Raw genomic sequence first — 19,805 nt, forward strand, 5'->3', positions numbered from 1 at the left:
CAATATGTTATTGCCACTGCCGTCAATGTAATTTAATTAGTTTGCATATAGTTTACATACACATATCACTTTTAACAGCAATTGTATAAATTGTTATACAAATTTTAACAATTCAGACATGATATATATATATGGGATCCCCAAATCGTACGAAGCAAACTTTGCAATGCTGCATATGAAAGAAGTTGTGTCCAAACTTTGCACAGACACACACACACACACACACACATACGCGCGCGCGCGCGCGCGCGATTACAGTTATTTACTCTGTTAGACAAAGATCTTATTTCATTATATTTGGAGAGCAAACGAAAATATAATAGAACAAATAAGTTCTTGCATATTTGTTGCACACCAAAATATATTCACAAACCTGCCAAATGTGAATATTGTATTAGTTTGAGCAATCATCCGTTTCAAAATAATAAACTTTGACAGTTTGGGTTACACTTTCATTAAATCAAACGTCCGTTCATTGTCATGATGTTAAATGACATGAAATTTAATATTTGCAGATCTGTACCAAAGTCAGTTAATGTCCTCCAAAAGAAATAAAGAATTTATTAGGATGTTATTGCACTAGTCGGTTTTAATTTATGCCTCTTTACTTGGTTAGCCGTACTACGTGTACGGGTAAGATGAGCTTATATAGGTCACCGCTTCCACAATCCTCCAGATGCAATGGCAGTTGCGATCCAAATTATTCCCACAATGATGGAAACAATAATAAGTGTCATAGACGTTCTATATTTGTTCCAAGCCACGTTGTGATCGAGCTCATTATTAGCCTGAAACGAAACATCAATCAAACGATAGTAAAGTTGATGACAGGAGGGAAAAACGTTATATATATATATATATATATATATATATATATATATATATATATATATATATATATATATATACTCAGAGAGATAGAGAGACATACCAATTGTTTGGTGAAAACATGTAGAAGTCATACGTGCATTCCCCAATATATTAAATATAGCAATAAGATATATTGCTGTAGTAATAAGGTTGAAATGTATTTTAAGCCAAGTTTGTACGAAAGGATGCATGTATGTTTATGGTTTAGATTCATTATATATTCACATTGTAACTTTTGCGATGTTGTTTTTTACTTTTTGTATCTTTGTTGTCCTTGTGCACTTTTACTGAACTAGGTTATACTAATGTTAGCATATAAACATGCAGTTTTCCTTTCAATGTAGATAATGTATACTCAGGTGAATCATGACTACTTCTCAAAGCTGATATATGAAAAAGTCACATGATTTAGCCTAACCAAGCTGACACGCGAACATTTCACATTTTGGGACGTCAGCGTTTTCGGATACGTATATCATAAAGGACGTTTGATGATGTTGGATCGGCAAAGTATGTCCTACAATTACATAGAGTAGTTGGATAGTAAATGTTATTGAAATGCATCATTTAACATCATTTCGTTTTAAAACGTACTGATTTTTGTTTAATTTAACTTTTAGCTTTTTCGTTAATCTAAACAAAAATTAAACAAGTAATTTTCTTAAATACCTATTTTTTAAAATCAGCGATGGCCAACATAGTAGGGTCATTTTGAATACTGTGGTTGGTGTTGAAAGAAAAATTTAACAAATATCGCGAAGAATCAGACTAATCGTTCTTTTGGTTAAGTTACGCATTATTTCTACGTATATAAACTTTTAGGAAAATATTCTCTTAAACTAAGTAATAGAAAATACAGACAACCAACACGTTTCCTAAAATGCAACCAATAATTTATTTCCCTAAGAAGGTAAAGTGAAAATTTTAAAACATCACATATATGTGAATTAAATCCCAAATAATTCTGTCACTTTTATCAAAAGTCCAAATGTATGGAGCATCAATTGAATTCCAGTGGTATTCCAAATAATGTCTGATATTGAATGTGTTGATGTGGCTGTAGTTTAGAACGTGGTAATGTATCAATGGCCTGGAGTGTGATGATGTACTAACAGTCGTTTTTGATGTATTACAATAATGATGTCCAAATTTGTCCTTATCTGATTCATTATAGTTCCAAATTAATGTTTCAGTTCAAGAATATTAATGTAGAGCACTTTGGGGTTCGAGTGAATAATAATTTGAATAAACAAATGTTCCCAAAAGAGGAATAGAATACAACAAGAAGACTGGTTCTGCTTCAAGATTTTAAGGTAAAATTAAGCGATTGTATAGATCAATCAAGATTATAAACCATCTACCTTTTCTCAATTACCATTTTCTGAAAATGCTCTGTCACTTAATTGAAATTTCCATTCTAGAATTGTATACGGTCAGAATGAAGACTATAAACACGTTTATATTAATAATGATCTCAATATGTAATCTACACTCATAAAGAAAGTTTTAGCTATGCATTATGTTGTTTACTAGGTAAATGTCCCTGGTTAGGTCCACATTGAACATGATTTTGGACAAGGTCGAATACACAATATAAAAATGTATACATTATAAATTAGAGAATGACTGAGAAAAGACAACACAAATATATATATATATATATATATATATATATATATATATATATATATATATATATATATATATATATATATATATATATAAAATCCCTGATACGTGTTCCCTTGCTGATTCCAGTGCTCTTGAAAGGTTTGTTATTCGCCATATGATTTGTATATATATATATATATATATATATATATATATATATATATATATATATATATATATATATATATAACAAACCAAATGAGCCAATATTCATTTAATATTTCGCTACATAGCTTTTATTTATATTTGAAGATAGATTTTCCTTGCCCTATCAAGTCTTGAACAAGCGATATAATAACTACCTGAACCGAGTAAATGTGTATATTTAGTACTCAACACCTTTTTGCATATATTTCTATGAGCTCAATTTCGCATTCAACGATTTTCTTTACTGGATTTCCTTTTTGGCTCTCTCCAGTTTGAAAACAACATATTTAACAACGTTATTAGTCTTTTTATCCACCCTAGGATGTGGTTTTCACTTTAAATATGTTTTCGTGTTACACGTGTGTAAATTATAACCTGTTATATATTTCATATGCTACACGAACAAACACATGTAAAAATGAAAAGGAAACATTTACATATTAAGACTTACACATTTCTGTATGTTCTGTGCATGAGAGTGGCGGAAATGGGGGGGGGGGGGGCAACATAACTTTGGTCGTTGATCCTCAACTAAGTTTAAAGTGGACACCAAACTTAAACGCTCGAACCTGTTTCACATAAATAATGAGTTTTCTTTGAAAGAAAGATGAAAATGAGTTCAGATTGAAACATACATGAATTTGAAGAATTTCAGAAGCTGTTCAGCGTGTATTTATGAGCTAGTTTGAAATATTTAATTGCCAAATCATTTTAAACTTCTTACAAATGTTCCCTTTGCAAGACTATTTTTCGGTATGAGGGTGAAGACTCATATTATTGAACTTAAATAATAAGTTTCATTTTTTGGACTGGGTGGATGGAGGATCTGTATGGAAACAGGGATATGTTGAAAAATATATCTTTAAAAACTTGTTCAAGACTTATTTTACTCCCAGTTAGTTATACATACATACATACATACATACATACATACATACATAGACACATACATACATACATACATACAAACTCTTACGAGTCCATACTCTTAAAATAGGTAGCAGAAAAAGTGAAAATCAAGGAGGTTATAAAATTAATCAAATAGTTCCTATGTCAAGAATACAAAGTAAAAAAGAAAAACAAATTAACTTACGATATTTAGAATTTAAAACCCCAAATAGTCCTAAAATTACAGACACAAGTCAAAACAATACAAGTTCCGAATAAAATTTAATGGAATTCCAAATTAAGCCAAATTAATTACAAGAGATATGTACACATTTAAAGCTTGGTAGACAATTAAATGAATAAAAATAACGGTTCTCAATCCCAGAGGTCGGCTTGACAAATATTTGGATGCATATCGCTGATATTAATGTCATTCTATGATAAATTGTCAAGGGAATGGCTCTAATAAGTGTTTACAAATCCACCGTCTGTGAATATTAAAGTAAATCATTACAAACAGTCTAGCTTTCATTATGGTTGTTGTAGTTGATGAGAAGGGTCTGCTTTCTTATCTAGACAAAAACAAAACCCTTTATGACGTTTTTAGCTCAAAGGAACCTTTATTAAAAGAAACTAACCAGTATGATGATATGAAACGTGCTAGGAAGTTCTGGTCATCGTGGATAAGTGAATATCCCTGGCTAGAATATTTATATTGGTTGTTTCTTTTTTCAGTTCAAGATCCTTTACCCCATCTCTCTCTCTCTCTCTCTCTCTCTCATATAACACATTTCAGTTACAATAAACACAAATTCATCCAATAGATAAACAATAACAGAAACCAGTTTCACAAAAAGCAAATAATCGGAAAGAATTGACAAGACAATATATCTTGAAAAATTAAATTTTTCTTTTCTCCTTTAAGAGATTAAGAACTAAAAGCATAACTATCGATAGGGACCAATTTAGCCATATGTTGTTTACATACAAGACACAGGGTCATGATCAACATCCTGAAATTAAACATTATTTTACATACCTGACTGGCATACATGATGGCAACGACACCAGTCGGCCAAAAACAGAAGATGCATGCAAGAATCGCTAGCACCATTCCATCGGGTGGTCGCACTCCGCTTGTTCCTATCACAGTGTTCGGTGATACCTATTTTAATTGAGTAATTGCAAATAAGTACAAACAAAAATATAATTTCCATAAATTCCGTATTTATTATTTGTAAAAAAAAATAGGTTTTGTTATTTACACTTTGAAAATGAAGACCTTGCTTTTTAGGAGAGGATTTCGTTCTTTTCCTAATTTTATGTATTTTAGTTTGGTCGTGCGTCAAAACGTATTACAAAATATACGTTTGTTCGTTGCAATAGTAGTAATAATAATAATAATAATAATAATGATAATTATTATTATTATTATTATTATTATTATGTACAGTCAGAAGGAGTATGTTTAAAGTATTTGGCAAATATCAAAGGATTAAAATGACAGTCAACGTCTAGGTTGAACAAATGATTAAAGGAAAGTTTAATAAGAATTCAAAAAAGGATACATATATATATATATATATATATATATATATATATATATATATATATATATATATATATATATATATATATATATAATCAATAGATACAATCATACATTAACTCTTTTAAAACTTGTGCTATAATACATTAGATTATAATCGTTTTATCAGCAATTTCAAAGATTTTGCTCTCGGTTCATAATCCAGAATACTTTTACATCGCGCTGAATGATTAGTTGACGCTGCCTAGATAGCAAGGTAAAGAGTCAGGTCGTAGAGATTAATAATAATAATAATAATAATAAATTATATTTGTATTATTGCTTTACCTACCTACATAAACGCACACACCCATACATCAATCCAACCGACCATCCATCCATTCATTCATCCAGCCATCCCTACACATTCATCCATCCATCCATGCATATATACATACATACATACATACATACATACAAACTTACATTATGCGGGCATTCATTTGCATAGATAGAGGAATGTTTTTAAAGAATCATGAAAAATATCTAGGGATGATAGTGACAGTCAAAGGTTAGGTTGAATAATGATGTAAAGATTCAAACATGTGCAAAAAGCATGGAAACATAAAATCTACAAGATTATGATTAATAATATTCTATGCCAATCTCCAATTTTATAAAAATTATTTTTATATCAATATGGGGGACTTGTTAACATTATTTCGTTTAATATATATATATATATATATATATATATATATATATATATATATATATATATATAACTTACATGGGCTACACTGCCCTGCGTTGTGATTATATTTGGTTGACCTGGATGTTCGTATCCAACTTGTTGCCCGTACATCTGAGGCTGACGATATTCAACGGGTTGCCCATAACCTTGGGGGATGGGCGCTTTAAATGTGTAGAAATAAAAATGGCGAAATCTTCATTCCATTTTGATTTAGTATTCGACAATTGAAAGATAAGTTGGTAACAAAATTTATTTGAAGTGCGAAATTTCTGCACGTTTTACAAACCTATAGAAAAATAAAAAAAATAGGTAGCAAACTTTTTGTAATTCCTCAAAATGTACCTTTCTCAATAAAGGTTCAAGATGGATGACTGTCAGAAGTTGATCTTCGTCGCGCTGAGATAAGGACATTTTCTACCTCAAAAGCTGGAAATCGATAACTTCGTCTAGAATATGTTTCCTGTTCAGGGACTCTGCAAAAAACGGGCATGGTAGGTTGTCCGCTCGAGTTTCACCGTTCCATATTTATGAATGCGTTGAATGTCTGGCTGCATCAAAAAAATAAGCTGCGCAACTTTAAAAGGTTTGTCTAGTGTTCTCTCAAATTCAAACCCCGACTGAACACAGTTGAGCAGGTTACGTATTAGATAAAGTATTAACGAGGTTTCACCCCTCCCAATTCCTATGCGTACGTACATTATCAGTAGGCCCACCATACCCAAGCGTAAGCATTTGGATTACACCCTCCCACACACACACACACACACACACACATGCGTACGTACTAAATGGACGGCCCCTTACCTGGATCTTGATCCATGCTAATACTCTTGACGGTACACAGTCAAAGACGCTATAAGACCGGATGAGATTTTATACCATGAAGCAGCAGAGAGGGTGAACAGACCATAAAATTCCGACAAAACAAATAAAACAAACAAAATAAAATCATCTCGTAGAAAGGTCCAGATTTTCACAAATGAACGTTTCCTTGCGATGTTTTATTTCTGTAATGGCCGATTATAAAAGTTATAATCTTTCAATTTAACAATCAGGTATGTCAAAGACAGCACCATTTCTGTGTGCAAAGCCTTCCTTGGCACATAAAGACCATTACACGCTGCGTGATACGCTTGAATGTTTAGATCTAAATCTAAGTTGTAAGAGTAATTAATGAAAGACTAAGATGTAAGACAGTACCCAGAAGAGATTGTGAATCACTAAACCATTGAAAAAAGATTTAAAATTCTAGTTTTCAGATTAATTTAACCATTTCGTGACAATTAAACTCGATGCTGCTTGATTTAAAATATATAACAAGGTTACGTGCAATTTTAAGTCTCATACATTATCCATTATATTTTTGTCGTAGTAAATAGACATAAATCGGTTGAAGAAAATATCAGAAAGGCTATTAAAAAACAAGATGTGATGTGATTTTGATTTTTAACGTAGCTTTAACAATTGTTCAGTCATATCGCTACGATGTCTGCAATGTAGCAGTTTATAGTGATGTCTAGCACTGGGGCATCATGCCGCAGACATGTAGCATGATGTCCCACCCAGTCACATTATCCTGATACCGGGCCGACCAGTCCTAACACTAACCTCTTAATGCTGAGCGCCAAGCGAGGTAGCTGTTAGTACCATTTTGTAAGTCTTTGGTATGACTCGGCCGGGGATCGAACCCACAACCTCCCGCATCCGAGGCGGACGCTCTAACCACTAGGCCACCGGAGCGGTTAAAAAACAAGAGGTTATCGCTGAAATAATCGGAGAATCTTAAGACTTCCTGATACAAACAATAGCTCAACACTGACAAGGTTCATTACCATATGTCGACCTAAAATATAAAGTTTCACACGAACCTTAGGCTTATATACATGTACCTAGCATAAAGTGTCAACATTTTTGGTATCTAATTACACGCAGCTCGACGAAATTGACACATAGCAGTCTTTATGGCAACGACACACGCCTAGTATAAAGTACACCAATGTAACCGTTTCTCGTTTGAATTCAAGACGTATGGCCATATTACGATTTCGTTTGCAAAAGGTTTAATTGAACAAATATTTGCTGTAAACTAGGATTTAAATACCTAACATAGGGACTTATCAATAGATTCAACCTGATGAAACGCGTGACACGAAGTGGATCTATAAAGAAAATCTATATTATTTATGTGAAACAAATGAGAAATTTATAATTTCTCTCTTTCTCTCCCTCTCCCTCTCTCTCTCTCTCTCTCTCTCTCTCAGACACTTTAATTTATCTTCAATATGATTAGTCTGAGACGGTTGTACATAGCAAGAGTTTCATATCACAAAAAACTCGTTTTGTTACCCTTCCTAATATCTCGTACTTTTATTTATCGTACGAGCATTTGCTCACGTAGGTAAACCGCATATAATATACTGTGCAATTCATGCACATCTAACACGATTTCTAATCCAATCCAGTCAGGCGAAGCGGGTCTATGGTGGTGGTACAAGCCAATATGTCTGTTAGATAATTTATCAAATCGGGAGAGAATTTTAGATCATGATGGATTACAGACAGTCGTGAACTGCGATATTAAACTTATAAATAAAGCATCTGAGGGTTATATGTCTATATTCATTTTCAATACCTTTGACAGCCTAAAATCTTTTCCTTCTGCATATACACGAAATGTAATCATCTATGTCAAACATACTAGGGAGTAATTATTTGTCGACGAGCTACATAATTAAGAACTCAGCCACAATTAATAATATCACCCCCACCCCCCACATATCATGGATACACATCTGTAGACCTTTTGTATGGTTAATTGAGTAGGGTGTGAAGAATTTTTTTATATAGGCGAATCAGACCGTTTTAATATGCTTTTGTATTCTACATTTATATTAGTGTTTGTATTTGTAGGCATGCGGAAGAATTAAAACATTTTGCACGCATAATACGATTTCAAATCGACATAAAATTTATGTGGAAAAAGAAACAGTTGCTGTGCTGGTAATAATGATTAGGAATGTTGTTTTTTTTTTTTTTTAATTTTCTTTTTGCAACCGGATAGAGTCAAAGAAGAAAAAAGCATTATAGAAGCCACTTACTGAACTCCTAAAATACATTTGATGGTTGTATAAATTCATTACATTTAAATATTATTAAAATTATATATAGATTACGCCTTTCTAAACAAATTCTTCCTAATTTGTCTTGTTACGTAAACTGTTTATTTATAGTATTAACAGTACATTATAGCTATATACATGTTATGAGCGTTCTTATAAACGTTCCACCCAGACAGCTGGAAAATGAACTTTTGCTAATTATCATATGAATCTCGTATCAAAACTTGCATTTCAACATTGTCGACATTAACATAAGTTTTAGCTACACACTCTCATATGATAAATAGGGAACTTTCAAAGTTTCAAATGGCATCATCTGATTGGTCGAAACAACCACATTAAAGTCTTAAACTTCCTCGTCATTAGCAGCAGAGAGGGTGAACAGACCATAAAATTCCGACAAAACAATTAAAATAAACAAAATAAAATTATCTGGTAGAAAGGTCCAGATTTTTACAAATGAACGTTTCCTTGAGATGTTTTATTTCTGTAATGGCCGATTATACAAATAAAACCATAATTCGAAATAGTAGCTGAAAAAATAAAGTACTCTACGTGTTTATTTATTTTTTTGTTTATTTTTTTGACGACCAACGTTGGTAGGTACCCTCTCTGCTGCTATTAATTAATGTAAATTTACCACCATACCAAGTTTGATGAATATTTCTCAACGCGTTCTCGCTGTCGTTTCTCCTCATCTGTTTCATCTTTATTTGTTCTATGTTTCAAGTAATATTCAAGTTCTGATGGTGGTTTTTCTATTTTGGGATTTATGTTCTTTCTGTGTTTATAATATATCATCAAACTTCTGTATCGATCTCCACCGCAATATTTGCAAATCTGATATAATCCTCTAACGCCGTTGTTACATCCAACACAACTTCGTGGACCAGCATGAGGATTTTTCTTTGTAAGATAATTATGTTTTTTGCAATATTCTCCACGGCATTTTTTATCACATTTGTTAGTGGTTCCTTGACGCAGCCACGCACAGTTGTTCATTATATGAATGATATCTTTTTAATTAAATTTATTAATTTATCCAAATATTTTATCAAGACCCACACGATATCTTGTTCTTGGATCATGTAAATTTATTGTTATAAATCCGTGCGGAGTAGCTTGCGCTCGTGAAAAGAAATTTTTGAATTTAATTATATCCATGTCACCACCACACCAAGTTTGATGAATATTTCTAAGTGTGTGTGTGTCTACGCCATTAAACACAACTAAAATGTTGCAGTTGTCTCTAATCACCTTCGGAATTTGTGTATATCGTTGAGTAACATAGATCACGTCTGTATGTTTATGTCTACCTCGGGAAAATATTCTGGCTGGATTTGATTGTTTATCTAGCATCACATCGTCGTATACAACTAAATTATTAATAAATCCGTCTAAAACATCTACGGATGGTGCTTCATCAATGTCGGTTATAAACTCTATAACATCATTACCTTCATCCAGTAATCGCGCGTTTTCATTGAAATCTTTAAGTACATCATAACATCGTTGATCATCAGCGGGTGGTGCTACTAAATACAATTTATCCCATTTCAACCATCTCATTTTCAGATTAATAACTGCGTCTTACCCGATCCAGATGGTCCTATGACAATCATTCTGATGGAATTTGGTAACGCAGGGTGGTGTTTAACTGGCTCTCGTTTTCTTGTTGCTGAGAAATCAATTATATCCATATATATTATGTCATGAATTTATATTGCTTACGCTGTAGAGTAAAAACTCCAACTACTGATTTAGCTACGGTTACAACAAAAAATAAAAAAATAGCGTATGGTGGAAAATGTTCTGTGTGCGGTAGAAAGAAATTTTCGTTTTTACCTAATAAGCGCGGTGGTGATATTGCTAAAATGACGTCAAACTTTCCAGGTGCTCCATGGGCTAAATACAGCGGAGAAAAACATCTACCAGGATATAATTATTGCGGTCCTGGTACCGGACTTGATATCAGGCTCGATAATCAAGATCAACCAAAACCAGGCGAGGAACCAATAAACGCTATTGATCGAGCTTGTCACGCTTATGATGTAGCTTATAAAAGTAAAAATCTACAAGATAGACATATTGCAGATAGGAAATTAATTCACGCGTTAAATTGCATAAAAAATAAAAATATTAGAGAATCATTAGCTAATTGGTTAGTAAGATCCGCGATGAAAGGTAAATTAGCGCTTGGGGCTGGTAATTAATAATGGAATCGATTTATTACTCACCAAGAGGATACTGGAGAGGCAAAGCAGCAATTGGTAAACTTGCTGATGCAGCAGCGGCTAAACATTCTACTGCTAAAACGTGGTTATCCAAACAAGCAATATGGCAAATTTATCTACCACCACCGAAACGAATTCAGTACGCGTATTTCGATGTCAGTGTTCCTAATGAAGTTCATCAAGCTGATATTCTGTTTTTACCGCATGATACTGTGCGTAGAAAAACATACAAATGCGCGTTAACCGTAGTTGATGTTGCAAGTAGATATAAAGAAGCAGAGCCGCTATCAGCGAAAACATCATCTGAAGTAGCCGATGCGTTTGAACGAATTTATCAACGAGGACCATTACGATGGCCACAGCTGCTACAGGTTGATCCTGGTAAGAAATTTCTTGGTCCAGTATCATCGTTGATGAAACAACATAATACCAAGATACGACGAGGTCATACTGCAATTCGTCGTGATCAAGTAATTGTTGAGCGATTTAATCGAACACTCGCTGAGCGGTTATTTGGATATCAATACGCGAGGGAATTTATTCAGGATAAAAGAGCTCGCGAGTGGGTTGCAAGATTACCAAGCGTGATAGCTGCAAATCTCGCATGTCCCGCGATTGCGTTTTTATTATTGCGTGTGATGATTTCGGCTGGATTTAGCGTTGCTGTGTGCGTGCGACACGGGTTGGATTATAGACTTATTAACGATCCAAATATAGGTCAAAGGTCAATGTTTTTTTTGCAGAAAGGTCAATGATTGCGAGTGGCGAAAAAAAAATGCACGATTCCCCATGGGTCACTACCATCGGGTATTAAATTTAACATCTTGATATTGTGACTGTTGAAACTTACATTTTCCTATAATATATATGATTTTTGTAAGTTTCAACAGTCGCTAGATCACGACGATAAGAACTCTTCTAGGGTCGGTATCGTTGGTTTGTTCTGGTGCGATAATATACCAGCATCCGATATCTAAATCCGCCACAATCGGAGCACAATTGAATTTTACCACGAACGCCTCTATCACAACTAATACATTCCCGAGGACCTCGCGAATTTAATTTTTTTGTGTTCGCTGCAGAATTCACCGCGACAACCTCGTCCACATAAATTATATTTTCCTTGTAATAGCCAAGCACATTTATTAGCCATTAATATTAATACTATTATTTATTTAATTAATAGATTAAAAATTAAACAATTAGAGATTAGGAATATAAATATTAATGAACGAAAAAAATTACGAGGTGAAAAAGTATGAGACAGAAATGAGCGGTAATACTATTATTATTGCAGACAAAATTTTAAATAAAAATTATTATTGTCTCGAGAATGACCCATCCTTCATACTGGAAAATCTATTCGATAATGTCACTGAGGAAGATGCAAGAATCGTATGCGAGAGAAATAATCTCATGTTGCGTGATTATTATAGTATATTTCCCATATCCTCGTTAGATCAGTGTGTTTCAACAACAACGAAAGAATCGGCCATTAAATCTTTTCAAAGTTGCTCTCATGAAAACTATTACTTACCAGGAATTATTATCCAGCATTTTAAAAACTTTTACTTATTCGCATCTGATGAGGATTTTGAATCCGTCACGGATAAATTTGCCGATCAAACATCAGTCACGGAGATCATACCGAAATTTCGAAGCAGATATCCTGTGTTTGATATTGATTCGTTTTACAAGTTCCATCGAGAATATATCAATAAATTCGACAAAGAAGGAACGATAAAAGAATCAGACGAGAAATTATCTACGGAGGAAATTATTGAATATTTTGCCAGATTATGCTGCTATGACCGTGACAAAGTTCATTTGTTCTCAACACCGAGAGGATATCATATACTGTGCAAATGTCAACCTGTATCATTTGTGCTCGTTTCAGATGTGCGGATTTATTGTGGAGATATTCGATTTCGTCTTCGCTTAGTTTGGAACAATCACACTGGAATAAGTAATTCATATATCTTAATTTCTTTTGTACGGTTCCAGGTCCTCATTGGCGTTGTATTTGTAAAATTTTGGTAATTTATCTTCATTCACCGCGGGATCATTCTCATTTGTGTTATTCTCGTTATTCTCCGAAGAATTATTCTCATTTGTGTTATTCTCGTTATTCTCCGCGGGATCATTCTCCATGGGATTATTCTCCACGGGATTATTCATCGCAGGATCATTCTCATTTGTGTTATTCTCGTTTGTGTTATTCATGGGATTATTCTCGTTATTCTCCGAAGAATTATTTTCCATGGAATATTTTATTCTTGCACCGATCGACGTCTTGAGAAAATCATCTACGGTTGGATCATTATTAATATCTTCTCCGGTGGCTTTCTTCAGCTTCTTTTTCCTCAGCCAGATATCATACTCGTCCGGTTGCGTCTGGATTATCTCATATCCGGTCCGTTTCATTAGTTCAATCAGTCGCGGTGTAAAGTAACATCTTGAGTTATTCTCGTCGATGATGTTGCTGATGAATGCGTATCCGTATGGAGTGGTAAGTTCTCCTGGATTGGTCATTCTGAATGATTTTTCTTTCTCGGTGAGATTCTTCTCGTTGTTTATGATAGTTGCAATGATATCCTCGCGAGTCAGAGGTAGATTTCTGTTTGGCCGTGTTATTGTTGAATAATGAAGCTCGTTAATGCATCTAAATCGGTGAATGGCTTGCTTGGTTGCTTCGACAGATCCTAATTCAGAGGTAAATATGATTAATGTTTTGAATCTCTCGTCGATGATACTGACACCGGCTTCTAGTGCGTGATTAAATATTACAACATCAATATCGTTAAGCGCGTTAATTATATCGGAGAAATCTTCCGCCTTTTCCTTCGTATTTGTATCTGCGTGATAATATTTTACGCGATATTTAAGATGCTGTAGTTGCTTAGCTAGTCCTTCGACGGAATAAGCACCGTTAATTTTGTTATGTGTGAATATAACAGCTCGTTTTCTTCCTGATAAATGTTCAAGTAGTTTGATATAATTGTCCTTGTGTGAATTTTCTACGATAAATTTCTTTCCATGATCCGGCTGGTAATCATTTATGATAAATTTGATTTCAGACCGCGATAGTTTATCACGAAATAATACGAGGTCATTGTTATTCGCGTCGGCATCAGCAACTATAACGCGTCGTGCCATTGTGATCAACCCAGCAAATTTCTCGAATATAACGTCTGTCGTTTGTTGAGAAACATTGCCGCATTAATCCATGTAACTCATCAACGATAATTACATCTGGAACGCCATATACACGTAGCAATGATTCCCACTGAACAATTACTTTTCTGGGTTTGGTAATGATGATATCGCCGATGATATCCTGGTAAGATTCAAAATTATAATCTGATTTTATTTTTCGTGTGAAGGTTTTTCGATATGACAAATACAACACAGAATGATCTGCATTGATCGATGATATCTCCGTGACAGATTTTCCCATGCCACATGCAGAACCATCGATGTAATCACCACTGAAACCTCTGCATCCTAGTCCGGCTTCATGTAACGGTTTATTCATGTACGTGTAATCGGGATTTTTATCAGTAAAAAATCCAGGATGAGTTCGTTTTTTGTATTTTGACATCATTAGATATCTTATGTAATCCGGATTACGCTGGTTTACCGCGACAGATTGTACAACAGCATCAATCGAAGTATTTGGTGCTCCTGCGAAATAATCTTCGATTTGTTGATCATAATTATTCGGGATAGTTATTTTTCCGTTACTTCTTGGACATACTACAATGTAACAATCGCTATGGACATAAAAGTGGCAATTATCGCATTTATCCTCGATGTGATTATGAATCTCGTTCCAACCGTGGCGTCGTTGACAAATACCACAATAATGACCTGGACGTCGCTGTATTGTTAGTCTGTTTCGTAGTGATGCAGTAATGGCGATCAGTTGATCTGATTCACCAGTTAACGCGGTTGATATTCTTTCAAGATCCTGCTGAGATATCTCGTTTGAAAACTCGCCGGGTTCTTCTCGTGGTTTGATATATTCAATCTCGCGTGGCTGAATAGAAGTCGGACAGACCAATAAATCTCGAGGAGTAGTTACCTGGCCAGATATTAATCTTTTACAGACCGAATTGATTTTATTGGATTTTGTTCCAGCTAATTTTATGCTGTGTAATCCGGCATGAATATCAATCTTCCATGTAGGATTATCTTTCTTTGATTGTTTTATTGATTCCTGTTGCTGCTCAAATGATACAGGTTGACATTTGCACAGTATATGATATCCTCTCGTTGTTGAGAACAAATGAACTTTGTCACGGTCACAGCAGCATAATCTGGCAAAATATTCAATAATTTCCTCCGTAGATAATTTCTCGTCTGATTCTTTTATCGTTCCTTCTTTGTCGAATTTATTGATATGTTCTCGATGGAGCTTGTAAAACGAATCAATATCAAACACAGGATATCTGCTTCGAAATTTCGGTATGATCTCCGTGACTGATGTTTGATTGGCAAATTTATCCGTGACGGATTCAAAATCCTCATCAGATGCGAATAAGTAAAAGTTTTTAAAATGCTGGATAATAATTCCTGGTAAGTAATAGTTTTCATGAGAGCAACTTTGAAAAGATTTAATGGCCGATTCTTTCGTTGTTGTTGAAACACACTGATCTAACGAGGATATGGGAAATATACTATAATAATCACGCAACATGAGATTATTTCTCTCGCATACGATTCTTGCATCTTCCTCAGTGACATTATCGAATAGATTTTCCAGTATGAAGGATGGGTCATTCTCGAGACAATAATAATTTTTATTTAAAATTTTGTCTGCAATAATAATAGTATTACCGCTCATTTCTGTCTCATACTTTTTCACCTCGTAATTTTTTTCGTTCATTAATATTTATATTCCTAATCTCTAATTGTTTAATTTTTAATCTATTAATTAAATAAATAATAGTATTAATATTAATGGCTAATAAATATGCTTGGCTATTACAAGGAAAATATAATTTATGTGGACGAGGTTGTCGCGGTGAATTCTGCAGCGAACACAAAAAAACTAAATTCGAGAGGTCCTCGGGAATGTATTAGTTGTGATAGAGGCGTTCGTGGTAAAATTCAATTGTGCTCCGATTGTGGCGGATTTAGATATCGGATGCTGGTATATTATCGCACCAGAACAAACCAACGATACCGACCCTAGAAGAGTTCTTATCGTCGTGATCTAGCGACTGTCGAAACTTACAAAAATCATATATATTATAGGAAAATGTAAGTTTCAACAGTCACAATATCAAGATGTTAAATTTAATACCCGATGGTAGTGACCCATGGGGAATCGTGCATTTTTTTTTTTCGCCACTCGCAATCATTGACTTTTCTGCAAAAAAAACATTGACCTTTGACCTATATTTGGATCGTTAATAAGGCTATAATCCAACCCGTGTCGCACGCACACAGCAACGCTAAATCCAGTCGAAATCATCACACGCAATAATAAAAACGCAATCGCGGGACATGCGAGATTTGCAGCTATCACGCTTAGTAATCTTGCAACCCACTCGCGAGATCTTTTATCCTGAATAAATTCCCTCGCGTATTGATATCCAAATAACCGCTCAGCGAGTGTTCGATTAAATCGCTCAACAATTGCTTGATCACGACGAATTGCAATATGACCTCGTCGTATTTTGGTATTATGTTGTTTCATCAACGATGATACTGGACCAAGAAATTCCTTACCAGGATCAACCTGTAGCAGCTGTGGCCATCGTAATGGTCCTCGTTGATAAATTCGTTCAAACGCATCGGCTACTTCAGATGATGTTTTCGCTGATAGCGGCTCTGCTTCTTTATATCTACTTGCAACATCAACTACGGTTAACGCGCATTTGTATGTTTTTCTACGCACAGTATCATGCGGTAAAAACAGAATATCAGCTTGATGAACTTCATTAGGAACACTGACATCGAAATACGCGTACTGAATTCGTTTCGGTGGTGGTAGATAAATTTGCCATATTGCTTGTTTGGATAACCACGTTTTAGCAGTAGAATGTTTAACCGCTGCTGCATCAGCAAGTTTACCAATTGCTGCTTTGCCTCTCCAGTATCCTCTTGGTGAATAATACATCGATTCCATTATTAATTACCAGCCCCAAGCGCTAATTTACCTTTCATCGCGGATCTTACTAACCAATTAGCTAATGATTCTCTAATATTTTTATTTTTTATGGAATTTAACTCGTGAATTAATTTCATATCTACAATATGTCTATCTTGTAGATTGTTACTTTTATAAGCTATATCATGAGCGTGACAAGCTCGATCAATAGCGTTTATTGGTTCCTCGCCTGGTTTTAGTTGATCTTGATTATCGAGCCTGATATCAAGTCTGGTACCAGGACCGCAATAATTATATCCTGGTAGATGTTTTCCTCCGCTGTATTTAGCCCATGGAGCACCTGGAAAGTTTGACATCATTTTAGCAATATCACCACCGCGCTTATTAGGTAAAAACGAAAATTTCTTTCTACCGCACACAGAACATTTTCCACCATACGCTATTTTTTTATTTTTTGTTGTAACCGTAGCTAAATCAGTAGTTGGAGTTTTAACTCTACAGCGTAAGCAATATAAATTCATGAGATAATATATATGGATATAATTGATTTCTCAGCAACAAGAAAACGAGAGCCAGTTAAACACCACCCTGCGTTACCAAATTCCATCAGAATGATTATCATAGGACCATCTGGATCGGGTAAGACGCAGTTATTAATCTGATAATGAGATGGTTGAAATGGGATAAATTGTATTTAGGAGCACCATCCGCTGATGATCAACGATGTTATGATGTACTTAAAGATTTCAATGAAAACGCGCGATTACTGGATGAAGGTAATGATGTTATAGAGTTTATAACCGACATTGATGAAGCACCATCCGTAGATGTTTTAGACGGATTTATTAATAATTTAGTTGTATACGACGATGTGATGCTAGATAAACAATCAAATCCAGCCAGAATATTTTCCCGAGGTAGACATAAACATACAGACGTGATCTATGTTACTCAACGATATACACAAATTCCGAAGGTGATTAGAGACAACTGCAACATTTTAGTTGTGTTTAATGGCGTAGACACACACACACTTAGAAATATTCATCAAACTTGGTGTGGTGGTGACATGGATATAATTAAATTCAAAAATTTCTTTTCACGAGCGCAAGCTACTCCGCACGGATTTATAACAATAAATTTACATGATCCAAGAACAAGATATCGTGTGGGTCTTGATAAAATATTTGGATAAATTAATAAATTTAATTAAAAAGATATCATTCATATAATGAACAACTGTGCATGGCTGCGTCAAGGAACCACTAACAAATGTGATAAAAAATGCCGTGGAGAATATTGCAAAAAACATAATTATCTTACAAAGAAAAATCCTCATGCTGGTCCACGAAGTTGTGTTGGATGTAACAACGGCGTTAGAGGATTATATCAGATTTGCAAATATTGCGGTGGAGATCGATACAGAAGTTTGATGATATATTATAAACACAGAAAGAACATAAATCCCAAAATAGAAAAACCACCATCAGAACTTGAATATTACTTGAAACATAGAACAAATAAAGATGAAACAGATGAGGAGAAACGACAGCGAGAACGCGTTGAGAAATATTCATCAAACTTGGTATGGTGGTAAATTTACATAAATTAATAGCAGCAGAGAGGGTACCTACCAACGTTGGTCGTCAAAAAAATAAACAAAAAAATAAATAAACACGTAGAGTACTTTATTCTTTCAGCTACTATTTCGAATTATGGTTTTATTAGTATAATCGGCCATTACAGAAATAAAACATCTCAAGGAAACGTTCATTTGTAAAAATCTGGACCTTTCTACGAGATGATTTTATTTTGTTTGTTTTATTTGTTTTGTCGGAATTTTATGGTCTGTTCACCCTCTCTGCTGCTAATGACGAGGAAGTTTAAGACTTTAATGTGGTTGTTTCGACCAATCAGATGATGCCATTTGAAACTTTGAAAGTTCCCTATTTATCATATGAGAGTGTGTAGCTAAAACTTACGTTAATGTCGACAATGTTGAAATGCAAGTTTTGATACGAGATTCATATGATAATTAGTAAAAGTTCATTTTCCAGCTGTCTGGGTGAAACGTTTATAAGAACACTCATAACATGTATATAGCTATAATGTACTGTTAATACTATAAATAAACAGTTTACGTAACAAGACAAGTTAGGAAGAATTTGTTTAGAAAGGCGTAATCTATATATAAGTTTAATAATATTTAAATGTAATGAATTTATACAACCATCAAATGTATTTTCGGAGTTCAGTAAGTGGCTTCTATAATGCTTTTTTCTTCTTTGACTCTATCCGGTTGCAAAAAGAAAATTAAAAAAAAAACAACATTCCTAATCATTATTACCAGCACAGCAACTGTTTCTTTTTCCACATAAATTTTATGTCGATTTGAAATCGTATTATACGTGCAAAATGTTTTAATTCTTCCGCATGCCCACAAATACAAACACTAATATGAATGTAGAATACAAGA

General features: G+C 34.2%; 1 protein-coding gene across 2 annotated transcripts; it reads right to left on the minus strand.

The window, feature by feature from the left end:
- Positions 1-39: 39 nt before the first annotated feature.
- Positions 40-6,893, minus strand: LOC149796336 (uncharacterized). Of its 2 annotated transcripts, none has more exons than XR_016421419.1 (3): positions 6,663-6,893; positions 4,616-4,741; positions 40-788 (listed from the first exon to the last, which is right to left on the minus strand). XR_016421419.1 is itself a non-coding variant. In XM_089960210.1 (3 exons), exons 1-3 carry the CDS (start codon positions 6,267-6,269, stop codon positions 654-656), a joined length of 330 nt encoding a protein of 109 aa, XP_089816336.1. In that variant the 5' UTR covers positions 6,270-6,287; the 3' UTR covers positions 40-653. The 2 variants fall into 2 exon arrangements, 1 of the variants encoding a protein (XP_089816336.1); XM_089960210.1 differs by lacking the exon at positions 6,663-6,893 and adding an exon at positions 6,201-6,287.
- Between the last annotated feature and the right edge of the window lie 12,912 nt (positions 6,894-19,805).

This window comes from Sinohyriopsis cumingii, chromosome 6 (assembly GCF_028554795.1).
Source record: "Sinohyriopsis cumingii isolate HCF-2022 chromosome 6, ASM2855479v2, whole genome shotgun sequence".
Lineage (NCBI taxonomy): Eukaryota > Metazoa > Mollusca > Bivalvia > Unionida > Unionidae > Sinohyriopsis > Sinohyriopsis cumingii.

Bases quoted from the DNA above. Each gene is read 5' to 3' on its own strand.
- LOC149796336 (XM_089960210.1), bottom strand. From the start codon at position 6,269: ATGTCCTTATCTCAGCGCGACGAAGATCAACTTCTGACAGTCATCCAT. The intron at 4,742-6,200 runs GTACATTTTGAG...CAATTAAAATAG, and splicing joins TTGAACCTTTATTGAGAAAG to GTATCACCGAACACTGTGAT. The intron at 789-4,615 runs GTATGTAAAATA...GTTTCGTTTCAG, and splicing joins CCATCATGTATGCCAGTCAG to GCTAATAATGAGCTCGATCA.